This window comes from Chrysemys picta, chromosome 25, assembly GCF_011386835.1.
Source record: "Chrysemys picta bellii isolate R12L10 chromosome 25, ASM1138683v2, whole genome shotgun sequence".
NCBI lineage: Eukaryota > Metazoa > Chordata > Testudines > Emydidae > Chrysemys > Chrysemys picta.
The window spans coordinates 9,427,532-9,445,598 of record NC_088815.1 but is presented as its reverse complement, the minus strand read 5'-3'; the positions used below and the strand labels follow the sequence as shown (position 1 = coordinate 9,445,598).

The 18,067-nt window shown below is 43.6% G+C and overlaps 1 protein-coding gene across 4 annotated transcripts in view; it reads right to left on the bottom strand.

The window, feature by feature from the left end:
- Window positions 1–2,360: 2,360 nt before the first annotated feature.
- KDM4B (lysine demethylase 4B) overlaps window positions 2,361–18,067 on the bottom strand; it is a 165,998-nt gene continuing 150,291 nt past the window's right edge. For 3 of the 4 annotated variants that reach the window (XR_010594959.1, XM_005281166.5, XM_065578685.1), the window contains 5 exons: window positions 12,319–12,504; window positions 12,064–12,228; window positions 10,880–10,999; window positions 7,877–7,969; window positions 2,361–5,372 (listed from right to left, as the gene is read on the bottom strand). Coding sequence is in view for 3 of the 4 variants with exons in the window: in XM_005281166.5 (XP_005281223.1) it covers window positions 5,187–5,372; window positions 7,877–7,969; window positions 10,880–10,999; window positions 12,064–12,228; window positions 12,319–12,504 (750 nt within the window). In the remaining variant the exon portion in view is untranslated. The other variant, XM_065578686.1, reaches the window with a different exon arrangement.

Below are 18,067 nucleotides of genomic sequence, written 5' to 3'. Positions count from 1 at the left end.
AGAGAACACACCCATGAGAGTCACTGTTTCAACTGGATCCAAAATACGATGAGAACACTCGTCTCATGGCACTTCCACATCTGGATCAGGTGAATCAAAAAAGTGAAGAGTTGATCAATGTGGTTAGAAGTTTGGACCATTTACCATCTTGATCGGAGAACTAGTCCATATGTTCCTAATAAAGGCCGTAGCGTTTTGACTTTACATGCATTGCCTCTTGATGCTCAAAGTATGTAGCAACGCATACTCCAACGGCATTGCTATTTTAACATGACGTTCCAAATTACTCACCTGCAAGAAAAGAATCCTCCTCTCATCCCTCACTGAGCTGCTGTGTCTTCCGTCAGACAGAGAAACCGAAGAGCTAAACATCTCTCTTCCTCCACTATTCCACCCTCCGGGCTTAGGGTGAAACTCCGTCTGGCAGTGTTGCAGCAAAAATAAGCAGCCTGTTCATTCCTGTCTTTTCAATGCTGCTAGAAATTATCACAGAACAGCTTTATTGTGCGTGTGACTATTTGTGACACGGACTCACAAAGGAAACTCCACCGGCTTTTACACTACAGGATTTAAGAGGTTCGCTCGTGAATACATCCCGCTAATCACAAGCCCCAAAACAGGAGCTGTACTTCTCTGAAACTACAATAGCAAAAGTGGTCTTCTTTAGGGCTTCAGATCTGGGAGGGAGCATAACAGATGGTTATCTGGCCAAAGACCATGTAATCTGGGCCCATCACTGACTGCATCCATGACAAGCACTCCACAGGGCAGGCCAGGGAAGGGCTTTGCAGTCTGTTCATCACACTGGTCTAGGCTGCCCGGCAACAGGAACCTGCGGAATACGTACTAACTCCAGCAAACAGATTGTACCTGACTTGAGATGAGAGGGGAAGGAGTGGGAATTCCAGAGATTAGAGGAAATGGGACCGAGACAAATCGAGGAGATGGAAAGGTGTGTGGGGGAGGACAGGACAAAAAAGGACAGAGAAACATCTCCAGCTACCACTGCAATTCAGGTGCATGGGTAAGAAACATCCCAAATCCCCAGGGATATGACAGAGAGAGATTGGAAGAAGAGACTAATGAGGGGCATTCAACGGAAGACTCTCCACCCCACCTCAAATGGTCCTCAGAGACTGGGATGAAGGAATAGTGAATGAGAAGCTTAGCAGTATTCACACCTTATCCTCATGGTGCTCACATTGTGAGATGACATGGGCTAGCACAGTTTTCTATTCAGCCCCACAGAATCTACCTCAGTGGGAGATTGCATAGGGAAAGGGCCTAGACTAGTGCCTAGACCCACAGAGTGTCAAGACTTGGGAAGGCTAGTGTGAAAATATCTACTCCATCCCAGCTCTATGATGCGCTGATAGGAAATGTTGATCTTTGTCTTTCTGATATTGATCCAAGGCTGCTGCTTGGAAACATTTTATTGGTCCTTAATGTGACTTTATTGGCCCTTCACAAAGGGTTGCTGGTTATGGCAGGTCACAAGATAGTGGACCTTAAAATCACAGGACAAATTCTCGGCTAGTAATTCCATTGCAGTCACACCAGCAGAGACTTTGGCTCTCACATCCTTCTCATGCCTCTGGATCAAATAATATGGTTTTATCAGACTACCTTGAGTAAAGCTAGGAAGCAGGTATTGGTGAGCTGAAATCTAAGGGATATTGCTTTCACATGATCTGAAGTATTAGTCACTAACTGTAGCAGTTTGTGAGATATCTCTATAAAACAATGTCAGAACTCAAGTGGGGGGAGGAGGAAAAGGGGTGGTGACAATCGAAAGGATGTGATTTTAAAAGGTTCATTATCTGTGTGGGTTCAGCATGCCTATCTAGCCATTACTGGGATGGCTAAAAGACAGATTCCCTGTAAGATGTACCCACTGGTGGTTTACAAAAAAAAATCACAGAAATGTAGGATTGGAAGGGACCTCGATAGGTCAACTTATCCAGTCCCCTGCTCGAAGGCAGGACTAAATATTATCTAGACCATCCCTGTCCGGTGTTTGTTTAACCTCCTCTTAAAAACCTCTGACAAATTCCACAGCCTCCCTATTTTGGGCCTTAAAAACTCTCACTGATCAGTAACTAACCAGTGCTTCTATGGCACTGATCTAGCTATACCAAGTCCTGGACCTTGGATCATTGCAATTTCAATTCTGAACTGAGATGGGGGTGCAAGGGCAGAGCTCTTAGAGAAGGGGCAGACCACATTCCAATTCACCAACCTCAGCTTCTCATGACCGAGTTACTGGTCAGCTTTCACCAACCACTCTGACTTGGGAGATTTCTTCCCCTTCAGCACAGTAGCTTTTATTTAGAAATGAAGAGACTTCAACCTCCTAAAAATTGTAATTCTGAAGTGCTCAACAGCCTTTAATTCATTATGAACCTAGAGGCAGAGAAAAAAAAATGCAAAAAAATACATCACATCCTTAATCTAAGAGGGGAAAAAAAATCAATAATTTTATAGCACATAATCAGACACTTACAAATATATTTCACTGGGGGGCGGGGAAGAAGTGTGCATTTCCTATTTCCTTTTCCATAGTCTGATGCACAGAAACCTTCAACATGGTCATTATAGATAAACTGCACAAGTCATTCCTGAACCAAAAGAGGGCTTTAAGAACAAACAAAACAGGAAAAACCCAGCAACAAAGAAGGGCATTCTACAGTTCCAGATTCACGTTTAAACATAACTCACCAGCTGAATATGGGGGTCAGGGAAACACTTTTTTTTTTAACAATATAAATAGTATTTAAAAAGGTACTACATATGAATACAGTAATGGTGCTACTTCAGTCAGGACTTTAACATGCAGAGGAAATCCGCCCACTGCTCACAACCCCCCAACCCATCCCACCCTACACCTCCCTTTCCCTCCCCACTTCCAAAAAAAAAAAAATCCTCTGCTGTTTAAATTCTCTTTCAATTGTTTTAAATATTTCTGTGGCCTGGCAACCATCCATTTTTTCTTTTATACAAGCAAATTATCCTTTAAATCGTGTTATAGCCAACAGGAGACATCTATGCAGGAGTAATCGCTACACAGGTGCAGAAGCAAATAAAGGAAAGAGACTTCAACTAGGTTCTAATTCGTCTTCTATCCAAAATGACACAAACTGAGGCTTTTAAGAACCATGTCCTTTTTTCCTTAAAAAAAAAAAAAGTACATTCTTCTTTTATAAATTCAGTCTAATGCTTTTTTGGAGACAGATTCATTTGGAGAAGTTGAAAACTTAAAATAAAAAAAATTAAAAATACAAAAAAAAAAAGAGCAAAGCACCTCACAGCAGAGGCAGCAAGAAGTGAAGGGAATTCTAATTCCCCCAAGAAAGAACACTTCACTCCATTTCCATTCTCTGACTGGGACAGCTGAATATCCGTCCAGTCTCTTAAGATGCTAATTACCATGTTATCCCCCAAATGCTTCCCACTTACTCCCCTGAAGATATCTAAACACAGTCACTTTAAAAAAAAAAAAATATTGACTGTATTACAAGGGGCTTAAAAAGAGAGACTATTGTTCCTCCCTGCCCAGGAAGTTCAGGGACTCAAGTGAAAAAGATTGCTGAGGACGCGTTTCCTGGATAGCTTTGTCAACTCACAGGCAAAGACACAAAGGTGGGTTTGAATAGGTGCTGTACATGTACCATGTCCCCGTCCCGCCACGCACACACTGCAGCAGCCTCATCTCCCTGCAGTTCTCCACGAAGTCGTCTTATTTCTCTTCACTTCAAACCTGATTCAAAGCCCTCTGAAGTCAGCGGGAGCCTCTTTCCATCAACTTGGATGGGTTTTGGATCAGGTCTTTTATGCAACACTGTTCCATAACAGCTCTCCAGCAGGAGCGGCTTACACAGCGTTCAGGTGGGAGCTGCCCACTCAATATTTCAAGATTTGTTTCTGACTTTAATACTCATTTTAATACTCAGTGAACTGAGCCCAAACAAATGCAGGCTTTCATCCCGCTTCACCAGGAGCATCTCAAAGGCTGACTCCTTACCTAGGCAAAGGATGTCACAACAATCGAAGGCGTTTGGGGAATTTCTTCTTTAATGGGGGGGGAAAAAAAAAAAAAGAATATACACACACCTCCAAGGCTTCTGTCGTGGAATGATTCGCACAACTGTAAGCTGCACAGCTCAAAGCCATGCCTAATAGAGAGCCAGAACAATCCCCTTGCACGCCACTGTCTGATAGGAAGGGGAGGGCAGCAACAGAACAATGCCTGCCAGATCTGTGAGGGGAGGAATCAAGTGGCATATCTGAATCGAAAGGCATGCACGCTGGAGGCCGCAGAGTCTAAGTGATTGCAAAGATGGGGAAGGAAAAGGGAAGGAAGAGGAGTAGAAGGAGCAAATAGCAATGGCTAGCCATTTCTCCACTGGTTGCTCTTTGCTGATGACGGGGCAGAAATGCACACACCCACCATCTAATTCATCGACTGCAACAACATTTGGGTTATGAGACATTTCTCTCCCCCCTTCCCCAGGTTACAAAGAAAACATTGCTTTAAAAAACAACCCACGATGTCTGCTCTTGTTCTCTCTCCCCACTGCAGTGTTAAATTACATTTCAGTGGTGGGAAGGAGGGGAAAATGGTTTTATTTTTTTCTGTTTTAAAGCAATGACCTAGAAAAAATTATTGGTGGAAATTGTCGCTTTCCTATTTTTTGTTTGTGTTTTTTTTTCTTAATAATGCTCATTTATAGAAAACGTCACAAAGGTGATTTATATGTACAGAAATCATGATTCCAAAGGCTGCTTCAGTAGTCAGTGAAATAGCACCTTTTAAAGACAAAAGAGTTTGATGTGGTTTAAAAATCTGAGTCATTTCACTTTTCATTCATTTTAACCCTTTCCAAACCTTTAAAAAAAAAAAAAAAAGGAGCCAATCACAAAGCTCCATTAGTACAAACTCTTCCGAAGTCTTCATGTGAAATGCTGTCTGAAGGGGTTTTGAGCTCCCTATTCTATTGGCCAGCAATGCAGCTGACAGAGTAGAGGTAGCCTGTAGCCAGACAGGATTTTCTTGCAGTCCAAACCAAGAGCAGAAGAAAGGAATTCACAGCAGGCTATTGCACGGGGCTGGCCTTTTGTTCCACAGTTTCCTGGTTATTTTTCCTCAGGGTTGAAAAGGGTTAATTTTTTATTATTATTAATCCTGGTTAAAACATGTTGCTCTGTGGTCCTGGCTGGTACTGCGTCTGCAGCAGGGTCTCCATGAAGGCCAAATAATCTGGGCTCTGTCCATAGTCCTCGGGACTCCTGGAATTCCCCACTCGGGGGCGCTTGGCTGCTTTCACTTCGTCTCCCGAAAACACTCCTTCCTGAGGGGCCCCAGTGCTGAGGGACTACAGGAGACAGGAAAGTACAATCATTAGAGGGGAAGATGCGCACGAGAGAAAGCGCACCTATTTAACAAAACTGCTCGGACAGGAGAAAGTGAACATTGTGTTACGTACATGCTAGAGAACCAATGAAGGCTGGAGAGTGCAGGGACTGGCTCAGAGGAACCCACTTGGCTTGTAAGACCAAACTCAAAACCAACTTCAAGTCTGCTTCATTTCTGTAGCAGGTTCTCTTCCACTCTCTAACTCCTACTCACAAATCCTCTGCCACTGCAACCCTTCTCTGTCTGTTAGGTTATTCATTCATCGTACAAAGCACGCTGGTAAAGGAAGCTTCTCTTACTTCCTTAGGCATAGGGGGGTCTGTTTGGGGAAGGGATTGTTGTAAGAAGACATGACATAGCTTATACACTGCTTCTCACTCTCAAAGCAGACAGAAGGTTCTTGGTAAGCGTGGTTCCTTCCTTCATCCAGCTGCTCTTTATTAGAGTACCTGGTATGTCACTCACACAGAACTCTTCCTAAAAATCTCTGGGAACAGGAGGTTTGCAGAAAGAATTAAGAGTTTCAAGTCAGATGTGAGTTATTCACCTTTCATCGTGTGTGTGCATGCGCACGAGAGAGAGTGTGCACAAAGGGGAGTGGATGTGTGTGTCAGTCACTCTGGAAATGTTACAAAGCTTGAAGGTCAGGATCCATCAAAAGTGACACCCCCACCCACCCTACCTCACCACTCAAATTCATCAGCTTTGCTGAAAGGCAGCGCTGCAGCCAGATACTAACAAAAATATTGTCTAAATAAGGACTGACGATCTCTGTTCACTTGATAAAAGCAAACGCAAGCAGCTCCTCTGCCCCCAGAACAAAAGTAAATTACACACAGCATAGTTAATCTGTGGAATTCATTGCCACAAGATGTCTGAGACCAGAGGATTCAAAGAAGGATGAGATATCTATATGGATAATGACAAAATCTAGAGTTACATTAGAGATGATAAAAGCATTTTATAAGGCACTAAAAATCCCTTCAATAGTTCATGGCATAAACTAACCTATAACCAACTGGAGAAGTTTCTTCTTAATCCTCATAGGTCAGGGGTGGCCAACCTGTGGCTCCGGAGCCGCATGCGGCTCTTCAGAAGTTAATATGCGGCTCCTTGTACAGGCACCGACTCCGGGGCTGGAGCTACAGGCGCCAACTTTCCAATGTGCCGGGGGGTGCTCACTGCTCAACCCCTGGCTCTGCCACAGACCCTGCCCCTGCTCCACGCCTTCCTGCCCCCTCCCGAGCCTGCTGTAGCGCTCCTCTCCCTCCCCCTCCGAGCCTCCTGCTCACCATGAAACAGCTGATTGGGAGGCATGGGGAAGGAGGCGGTGGTGCTGATCGGCAGGGTTGCCAGTTGGGGGGAGAGCTGATGAGGGGCTGCTTACATATTCCTGTGGCTCTTTGACAATGTACATTGGTAAATTCTGGCCCCTGCCCATAGGTAGTTTATTCCACATAAATGTCCATTACAGGGTTATTTCATTTTAATTTATTTTATGTGCAACTTCAAGCATCTGTTAGTGGCCACAGACAGTGATAGTGGTCAGACAGACTAGGGATGGCAGTTCCTATAATCCTTTTGTCTTTATCATGCAACAGTTGACAATACAGGCATCTAGAACAAAGCAAGCAGCTGTATGTGCTTCATTGCTCTGGGCATCTGATCTCACACTCTTGCTGGAGGGGATGGCTTTAAAAGTTAAAAGCAGCATCAGGTTGGGGGGGGAGGGGGACTCTTGAGCCACAGATTCCAATCTTAGTAAGATCAACTCAGCCCCTCCTATTTTCTAGGTCGACTAATTCAGCCACAGTTCACTGCATGGAACTATGCCTACACTATGGGGTGCGATTCCCCCACTTGTGCACACACACTCACACTTACTCTCATCCAGATAGCATGAGTGTAAATAGTTGTGTAGCTGCAGTAGCACAGGTAGTATGTTGTGCGAGTATATATACGAGGAGGGCGAATCACACCACTAGCTCATAGTGTAGACATAGACTATATGTTGGTCTTTAAGAGGAAGCTTAAAAAAAATAGGGTCCTCTGTGTTCCATGGGATTTTTAATATCTTTTGGAAGTTTTTTATTCCAGTATCATTGGCCAAAATTTCCAAGACACCACTGGGCTGCAGGTCAGTTCACCTGACCATTATCCTCTCATCCCGCAGGTGGCTACATTTCAGTGGTGGAGTTTGTAACTGGTATCCTACCGGATGCAAGGCACTTTACTGAACACAGAAATCGGGTCTTGACAAGCAGGAATTGTTTAAAACCTTTTCAAATGTCTTCATTAGTCATTTTACAATCTTACACATATTCTGTGACTGAATTAGGGTCTTATAGTTCTAGAAGGGAGAGGGAGCTTTTTAGGTCACTTTCAAACAGCTTTTAAAAGAAAATCTAATGAGCATATGTGAGAAGCAGCTCCCCTTTTTTTCCCTGCGGATTTGATACCCACCAGGCGAGATTTCACTCTCTTAGGAAGCTCCTCCTCCAACGTGTAAATATCACCACGTTTTACCATCAGCTGGGAGCCATCTTCAAACTCCACCTGCAGAGAGCACAGTAGCAATCAGGTTACTGACTTCTTCATTTACAGCTAACAATTCTCTCCTCACTTCCTTTTATCAGCCTAAAAAGTCCCCAGGATTCTCTGATGGACCCAGAAAACACAGTGGGAACCATGAAGAAAACACCCCCTCCCCTCCTCCCCCATTGTAACATGGGTATTACACTCACATTAATAAGCCCTTCCTTCCTTCTTAAATTAAGATTTTTTTCACACAAGTCAAAATATATTTGTGTTTTAACAAGGAACCATAATCTGTCAGGTGTAAAAAATGGTGGTGTTAACTCCTCATTCCAAACCTCTTTCACTGAGCACTGATTACATCATGAATTATGTAACAGGAGATGTTACAGGGATGTTTATTCATGAAAACGAGCACATGAAATTTTAAACTATAAAATAAATGTCCTCAGAGCCTCTTGCTTGCTTTGCTGAAGACTTACAGTAGCCTCCTGGATAATGCAGAAAACATACACAATACGGTTTAAGAGAAAGGTAGGGTTTGATTTAAACTGGGAAAATTCAGAGGGTCGAAAGAATCTATGGGCAGGTCTACACTACTGCTTATGTTGATATAACTTACGTTGCTGAGGGGTGTGAAAAAGCCACACCCCCACCCTGAGCAATGCAAGTTACACCGACCTAAGCGCCGGTGTGGACAGCGCTATGTTGCCAGGAGACGCTCTCCCGCAGACATAGCTACTGCCTCTCACTGCGGTGGAGCAATTATGCCAAGAGGAGAGCTCTCTCCTGTCTGCATAGAGCGCCTTCACCACATGTACTACAGCAGCACAGCTGCATTGGTCCGGCTGGACCGATGTAGCACTTGCAGTGTAGACCAGCCCTATGTTTGAACTTGCCCCTCCTGTTGCACGCAGGTATCGTGCCACAGGACACTCTGTTGCTTTTTACAGATCCAGACTAACACGACGACCCCTCTGATACTTGACAGGTATCGTGGTTCATCAGTTATGCAAGGTCAACACCACTTACTGTAGTCTCTTAACTGAGAGGTATACATCAGCTGTAACAACTAGGCACAAGGGAATAAGTTATGGGTAAGTTTCAGTCTCCATTCTGAATACACACACAAATGAGGTTTAAAGACAAACCACTGGAGTTAAATTTTCAAAAAAATATGCACCTAACCTGAATGTGTAAAACATGGAACAAGTAACTACATGAGTTGCAAAATGTACAAATGCATATGTGCCTGCATATTTTGTTCTCATTTAGTGCTGGTAAATAGATGCTTCTTTACATTTTGTTTTAGCTTTTCATGCTATTTTAAACGATCAATATGTGAATTTCCTATATTGTGACTAAATCAGAAAGCAAAGAACAGATTTTCAATGGAAGCGTAAAAAAGTTACAATTTATGTTAAAATCAGACTGTCTTCTTTGGAACATCACGCCAAAGAGATCTTTAGGGTACAAGTCTGCGGATTATGATGCTCTTCTGTTTGCATGTCGAGACCTTAGGCAATTTTTCCAAAAAGACTAAACAGTATAATAAATGCCTCTTAGACAAGCGTCTTGGGAAATTTCTCCCACCACACTTTTCAAGATTACTCAGGAACACGAATCTACATGGCACAAAATAGGGTTTTTTTGTACGTTTCACTGTGAGTGTTTGGTTAAATTGAGGCGCGCAGGGTGCACTTGAAACCTCCCAGAATCCTGGTAATTTTGAACCTTCTTGTGGCCCACTTAACCTAGATGTAGTCAAATGACAGTGCTGAATTTTGTGGAACTTCATGTTGAAATGCTGGCCCTTTTTCTGATTGGTAGCCTCCTGTAAACAGAAATCCCACATGTGGTACAAAACTGCTTCAGCACGCAGCCTTGTGAGCTGCAGAATTGACTGCTTCTGTTCTCTGCTAGAAAAGGTAGTGGGTGACATGAATGACAGAACTGGAGACTGAAGGCTTCTAATTAGTCACAGAATAGGTAAAGGAGATATAGCAGCAGGACTTTGTTCCCACATACTGCTCTGCCATGTACCTTCCCATGAGTCTTCAGGGTGAGTGTGAAGTCTCCACGCCCATTCTATTCCTGATCTCCACTTTTATTGCCAAGAGGGTTTTAATTACCTAAATACCTGTTTGTTAGGAAGTGGAGGTCATAAAGCTCATTTCACACAGGCCATTGAACAGCCAACAGACAGTGGTGGTATCAAGTCACTTTTGACCTGGGTCCCCTGATGTCCTAGTAACCCATTAACAATCCCAAATCACCCAGTCCCCAACAGGTATTCCCCCAGTGGGATCTGAAAGGCCCCCTCTTCAGCAAGTACTCTGTATTTAGGTAACTCCTCTCTCTCAAACTTCTCATCATAAGCAAAAGCTTTGCCAGGAACACTTGTAAAAGGGGCAAGGGAAGACTTAGATTTCCAATCAAAGCATCTTCCAGAGATCAGGACCTCTTTAGATCAGTGATTTTTCTTTTTTCTGTTTATCTTTGAGAGAGAATTTACTCTGTGCCAGAAATTCTATATTAAATCTAATAAATCCTTTAAGTGTTCACTAACTACCCCCCTTTTCTCTAGTTGCTTATATCCACTACACAGCTACATATACCAACTCAAGCATCCTTTTTCATCACAGAGAAAGGGTGTGAATGAAAAGAACCCATTGTGAATTTCTAAGAGCAGGTATGTGTAGATAGAGAGGCATACGTGTGTGTACATACATCCAAAATCTCCCTCTGAGAACCCTTTTCCTGACTCTCTTAATTAGGAGCATTACAGTTCCTATAAGAATACAGGAAATATTAACTCTGGAGTTCACATTACATCTTCATAAATATAACAAGCCTTCTGTACCTCTGAGGAGTAAAGCTTGTGCAATACACGGGTGCTGTGGTGGAGTTTTTAGACCCCTCCCTATTTACCTGATAAATCTGACTGATCTGGGCTGCAATGAACTTGGCCTTATAGATGATTCCATCAGTCCACTGCAGCTGAACCAACTCGCCTTCTGGAGGGGGTCCCATCTGAATGCAGTCTCTGCTCTAAAGACAGAAGAAAGTCAGGAAAACAACAGACATGAATAAAACTTGGGAACAAGTTGACCATCTTTGTCATAGTGACCACCCATGGAAGATACCACAATAACATGATGCTTTAACATAAGAACCCAGGAGGCTACCACACCATAAGCAAATTTGCATCTGTTCAAAAATTCACTAAGGATAGGCAGGTTACAAGCCATTGCTCAAGTATTGAACCAATTGTTCGCACCAGCTGCTGGTGATAGTACTTTGCAATTCTCTGGAACTCATCCAAGGTGCTCAAAGCAGCTCAGACCGCCCTGTGATGTATTACCCTCATTTTACAAGCACAGAGGAGGAGGTGTTAATTGACTCGCCCACAGTATTACATGGCAGGTCAGTGGCAGAACTGGGACTAGAACCCAAGAATCTAAACTCTTAGTACCCTGCTCCAATTCTTCAATACACTCTCCCCGACTCTAATCTATTTACTATATTAAAACAAACATACGCACTGTCCAGTCTATTTACCTAAAACAGGACTTGGGAGGGAAAAAATTAGACTTTAAAAATGCAATTAGTGTGCAAGACAGAACAAACTCTATTCTCTTACGTCAGCAACCAACACTGGCAGCAGCTGTTGGTCAAGGAACAAAAGATAGGAAACCAGGTAATAATCAGTAAAGCCATATATAAGGGGATGCATGAAGAACACTTTATCCATTGGCTATGCGGCCAACAATACTTTTTTAACCTATTGTAAACAGATTTCTCAGGGTAGGCTTTGTTGTTCCTGCCCACAAAGTAAGCAAGTATGCAGCATTGCATCCTATAGATCAGGGGTGGCCAAACTGCAGCTCGCAAGTCTCTTTTACAGTTAAAATGCGGCTCGCAGAGCCCATCACCTCTCCCCTCATTCTCTGCCTACCAGACTGGAGGAGGGGGAGCTCGGGGCTTCTGCCCTGCAACGGGGTGGTGGGGCTTCAGCCTCGGCAGGCATCTCCTGAAGGTTATCATATGTGGCCCGGAGGGTTAGTAAGTTTGACCACCCCTGCAGTTACAGAGGAATCTAAAGAGCTTCTTACAGTAATGCTTTCCGGGTAAACGTTGTCGCTGTAAGAGCCATCATCAAAGTTCACTTCATAGAAGGTTTGCGTTGTCATGCCAATTACTTTACACCTGTAGTAGAGTCCATTGCGGTTCTTCGTAATCACAGTCTGCCCCAGCGATACCTCCCTCCGAAACTGGATCTATGGAACAAAGGAAAGGGACCAATCAGGGATCACAAGAGACATGAGAGAAACAGTACATAGGAGGGATTTTAAATAGAAGACACTTACATTGTGGTTGGCTGCTTTATGTTTGAAGCAAGTGATGGACACAACATATGGCCAATCATCCGGTTCCATGGGTACCCCAGCGGCATGTGCACAGGTCACATGGAAGGAAGTGGAGCAGTGCTCATAGGAGCATTGAATGCAGGCACCAGACACCTTCTTCATCCGCTTCCGGCAGTACACACATTTCTGAAGGGAAACACAGGTTCACATTATGCAAAGGAGAAAGTCAGCAGCAGCTTTTAAGCAACATATTTGAGGCTGGAGGCCAGAGTTAGACATGGTACAAAACTCCTTGTTATCAACAGTTGCAGGGCATTACAGACACAAGGGTAGTCAAATTCCTTTCGATCTGCCCGCTCAACCACATGCACTCACCTAGAACCCATCCTGAGCCAAAACACACACATCCTAAATAGAACAGACACACACAGAACTATTGTTCCCCTCAACAGCAACAAGATGACATCATTTTAATCTCTCAAGCAGCTATCAATGACACAATCCATCAGATACGTATTAGTCAATGAAGTCCTCACAAAAACAATTTGGGACAATGTTCTCTGGAGTGTAATGTATCAGCATTACCTACAAGCATTACGGTAAAACTTCTACTTCCATTATACACCCATTCTCCAGAGATTTTTAAATGTACCCATTTTAATTCACATTGTAGCTGAAACTTGGGAAACAAGTTGCTAGAAAAGACCATTTTCATCTCTGGACACAACAACACAACACAGAATAACAGTTTAACATCTTATTTTTAAGTAGGCCCTTTTTATTATTATACATACACATGGAATACATGATGACATGGTATAATGGTTCGATTGGCATCTATGTGGGATTATCTGAAGCATGTAACTCACTCACTGCTTTGCCACTCTTGGGTAAATAAAACCTTCACACCACACCATGTATTTTGATTACGCCACAGATGTTACAAAAAAGGTTTTTAAATGCTTTAAAGTCCCACCCACCTCCCCCCATTTGGACTGTTTCTTGTATTCCTCTCTGTAAAGCCAGCTGCCTTGGTTACTTTATGCAGGGATTAGAGAGAAAGGAAAGCAAATAATCAATGTAAAGTCTTGTCTACATATGGAGTTAGTCCAAAATAGATATTCAGGAATAACTCGTGTGTGTGGACACTTATTCCAGAATAAATGTGTCATGTTCGCTTAATCCTCTTTGAAAGAAGATTAAACTAAACTGGAACAAAGCACTCTTATTCTGGAATGAGAATATTATGCATTGGCTATGCAGCCAGCAAGACTTTTTTAACCCACTATTCATTATTCTTATCATGCCATAGGCTCCTAATGCCTATAGGCTCGTTTGGAAATCCCAGCCTTAGTTCATAAAACGTTTATGTCTAGAAAAGCTGTCACTGATGGCTGGCCTGGGCCGCAGATTGGGATAACCTGAGAAAGAGGAAATTCCACATTTTGTGGAGGGAGGTTGCCCTTTAAAAAGAAGAATGCAACTGTTTCAAACTGCTCATATGAATAGAATCCCAGGGAGATGGATTCATGGACAAGTGATCAGGACACAGGTATGGGATAAATATTTATCATATGGAAATCATCTCCCCATATATTGTGGGTGGGAATAGGGATTGGTGGTAATTTTTTAGTCACCTGAAGATTGGTATTATGCTCCAGAAGAAAACACTGTATTGGGCCTCCCCCTCTCCTCCCCTCCCCATTCCCTCTGCTCATCTAAACATCAGTATCCCATCTTCACTGGGAGTAAGAACATTCCTCCCCCTGCAGCTCCTGCCATCAGGTATAGCCTTCCTTCCCCCCTCCATTCCCTGCCTCAACTGTACTAGTGCTGTAACAAAGACTGTCCCTGCCCCAAAGAGGGACAGATATTTCCCTCTCCCCACCATAAATTGAGAAAGGAAGAGAGGAAATCACTCTGCCTCATCTGTTCCCATCACTCCCAATCATGCCGATATATATCAGCAGCACTCCTATATGTGGATGCAATAAGCCAAGTTCATTTCTCTTGTAAGTATCAGAATCAGTGGAGAGAGAGATGAATTTGGCCCTGTGCTTTCACTCTGAATTTCCTAGCTTTTGTTAGTCAAAGTCAGGCCCTTCGCATTGCCTGACTGTAGTTTTTAGTATTTAATAAGCTATGCCCTTATCGCTCTGTAAGCCATGTTCAAAAGGTAGATAAGCACCACAGCAAAGTGCGCAGCAGGAATACAGCACTGAGAGCAAGTCAATAGCAATGAGATCTCATTATTAAACTGTCAATACCTAATTCTCTCCCTAGCAGGGACAAGCGCTGATATACGAAGTGCTCAATATAGCCTCTCAAGGGAGTATTAACCCTTGAGTACAGGGAGTCTGGTTTTATTGCTGTAAAGCCTGCTTCCAAGCCTGAGGGATTAACATGCATCTAATGGCATCCCAGTGGCAGAGACACACTGTTGTGCAGAAGAGCCACACCAAAAGGACCGATTAGATCGATCAAACATGATCGGAGGACAAAGGAAAATTTAAGTTACAGGGACCTTGAGATGTGGTGTATGGTGAAAGCAGAGCATGAGTGGAAGACCTGGGACTGAGTATCGTGGGGAAGATGCTCTGACAGATATGAATTAATGAGGAAGGGGAGGTGGGAAGAGAAAGAATGTCTAAGGTACGGGAGAAAAAGACTCTGAATAAATGCACACAGAAAAAAAATCAGATGAGAGCTGAGAGTAAAGAATGGGCTGTCTACAGCATGATGAACACTACAATTCATTTACTCCAGTGAGGGATGACAGCTAATTATTCTGAATTTCCACGTCATACATAATTTACACACACAAGCCTGTAATACACCATTAATCAGAAACCATGCAAACTGCACTCTTTAGAATGATGCAGCATGCTCAAATGAACTCCGAGGTCTATGCTTTCAAGGGGAGCCCAGGCCTTAGCACCCAATGCACATTTTCAGATCAACTGGACACTATTTTCAAACAAATCATCCCAAGTACACCCTGCACCTACATCAGAGAGTGCTGCTCCACCACCCCCACAATGCTAAGGAAAAGAGATGTGAACAGTAACAAAATGCACTTGAATCCACTGGAGTGGCATCTCCTGCCACCTCTCTTCTTTACTCCAGTTCATTTGCTTCAGCTACCTATGACCTTCTATCATTCTTCACCCTCCTTTCAGTCCCTGTTCGTGGGTCTGTTCATCCCAGCTCCACACTCTCACCTACATCTGCCTCAACTTAAACACTACTGAAATCTTCAGCCTTGCCTCTTCTGCTCACCTTGATTTCAACTCCCTTCTCCACCTTCACCACAAGCCTCACCACATACAGGATACCTCTACCCACCTCTAACACACAAAGAAAGGTGACCACCATCTGCCTGTCCCTCTCTCTCTAAACAACTCTACTAGCACCCCCATTTGTATCAGGATGCACTTGCCAAAAGCCTCAATGGACTTGCTCCATGGTATCTCACAAACCATGTTTCTCTGTATGCTCCCCCATGCTCTTCTAGCTCAAAGTTCCTCTGCACCGCTTCATGCAATTTTACTAGGGCTGCTAGTTCAAGAACTTTCTCCTTAACATCCTACAGTCCAGAACAAAGCCTCCTTGTATCTCTGACTCATTGACTTTACATCTCATTTCAAATTTCAGCTCAAAATGTAATTTATCTTCCCTTCGTTATGACACCTATAAAAGTAACGCAGCATTATATATGGTAACACTGCGACACATTGTTGTTTCCAGCACTGGTATGTGCATATATATTATAATGGCACCCACAAGTAAAAAACCAAAAAGGGATCTTAGCAAGCAGACAGTAAACAAACACAATAGACATTCTGGTGGTGTGGGATAAAGGGGCTGAGAGTCAGTCTACTTCCTACATCCTAACACTAGTCCTGACTGCAGGGGCAGCAGAAACTTTCTACAAGGGCTATGCTGGCATCTTGCCGGAAGCTTCAGAGCTGCATGCGTGTCCAAGCAGGTATCTGAGCTCCTCCATATTGCCTGCTAGCAGACTAATGTGTGATCTTGGCATAAACATTTAAGACTCCAGCCGACAATGGGAAAGGCTGCTCTGATTAAGATGGAGCAGTGCATAGTGGGTCATACAGACTAACATTTTCACAATCAGGTGCCTAATGCTAAGGGGGAGGGATAGCTCAGTGGTTTGAGCTTTCGCCTGCTAAACCCAGGGTTGAGAGTTCAATCCTTGAGGGGGCCACTTAGGGATCTGGGGCAAAATCAGTACTTGGTCCTGCTAATGAAGGCAGGGGGCTGGACTCGATGACCTTTCAAGGTCCCTTCCAGTTCTAGGAGATGAAAAAAGGGAGATATCCTAACGGGGTGCCGAGCACTTGCAGCTGTTACTGACTTCCAACGGGTGCTTAGAACAATAGACAGTTAACTAAGTGTCCTGATTTCCAACCTGAGGCATCAAATGTGAAGATTCTATACCTCCCATGAAATACGAAGGAAACCACAGGGGACAATTTTGGCCCATGCCATAGCAGATGTTCATCCACAAAATAAAAGCCACTGTACAATTCAGCAAGACTGTCTGTCTATTCGGGACTGAAACAGCAGGAGTTGTTTTAACAGATCTGAGCGGAGGCCCAGGCTGAAAATAGTAGGGAGAGCTTCAGGTTGGGTATGACTGGTCTGAGGTATATGGGTCGAGCTGTATAGGAGAAGATCACAGCTGCTGCCCATACTCTGCTTAGCTTTAGACCATGCTATCAGTCACTCGCTCTTACTCCCACACTGTCCTTTACTCACCCTGCTGTGCTCAAGTAATTTAGCAAATTTGGCAAGCCTTAGCAATCTCAAACCCTGTAATGCCTTAGGCATGAAACTCACCCCCCCCACACACACACACACTTCTTGTGCATACGTGTCAAGCGTGTGCATGAACCTCTCTATAGGCACTTCTGAAAATCTGGTCCTTCTCATTTCTTAACATTGCAGTGTGTGAGAAAGACTCTGTTGATGTGGGTATGCATACAAGGGTATGTTTGGACTGACCAGTCTATAAAGCAGAGCTGGCTGGGATGCCATATGAAGGAAGGATGCTATTTTAGTATTCGGTCATCTCCAATATTACTTCCTGTGCCCTACACAGCAAAACCCACCAGCTTATCCAACAAATCCCCACACACTCTGCCTGGTAAGAGTTAAGCTCATTTCACACCTAGAAAAGTAGTGTTTCTCTTCCTCCCAAAAGCGGAAGCAGCTGAGTCCAGCTGTCCTCAGTGAGAACCCCAACACAGGTAAGCTACTACAAAGAATGGTTCTCTTAAAATGTCTACTGCAGCTAAAGGAGGAACATGGAATTTACCAGGATACTGGATTGGACTGTTAGTCCATGAAGGGTACCATGTATCATGAATGAGTCCCTAATCAGGATCATGGGCCAATTGGGCCAGGTGTTGTACAAATAAATGCTTCAGATGAAGGTGTATTAAATCCACGATGCCCTTGGACACCTGTAAAATGCTGCACGGTGGACAGAAATCCATGGAAACTTGTTACTGAATCAAGTAACATCACACCAAAGGCTTCCCAATGCTCACCTTCACTTACCTGCCCCCACAATTTGTGGTTCTCTCTCCCACACCCCCAATACACACACCAAACTCCTCTAATTATCTTCTGCCTGTAAAGTCTTCTCCTTTAATCAGAGTCCTCCCACACAGACCCATGCCAAGCAGTCTGGAGTTCACTATGACAAAGTGATGCTGCTTTC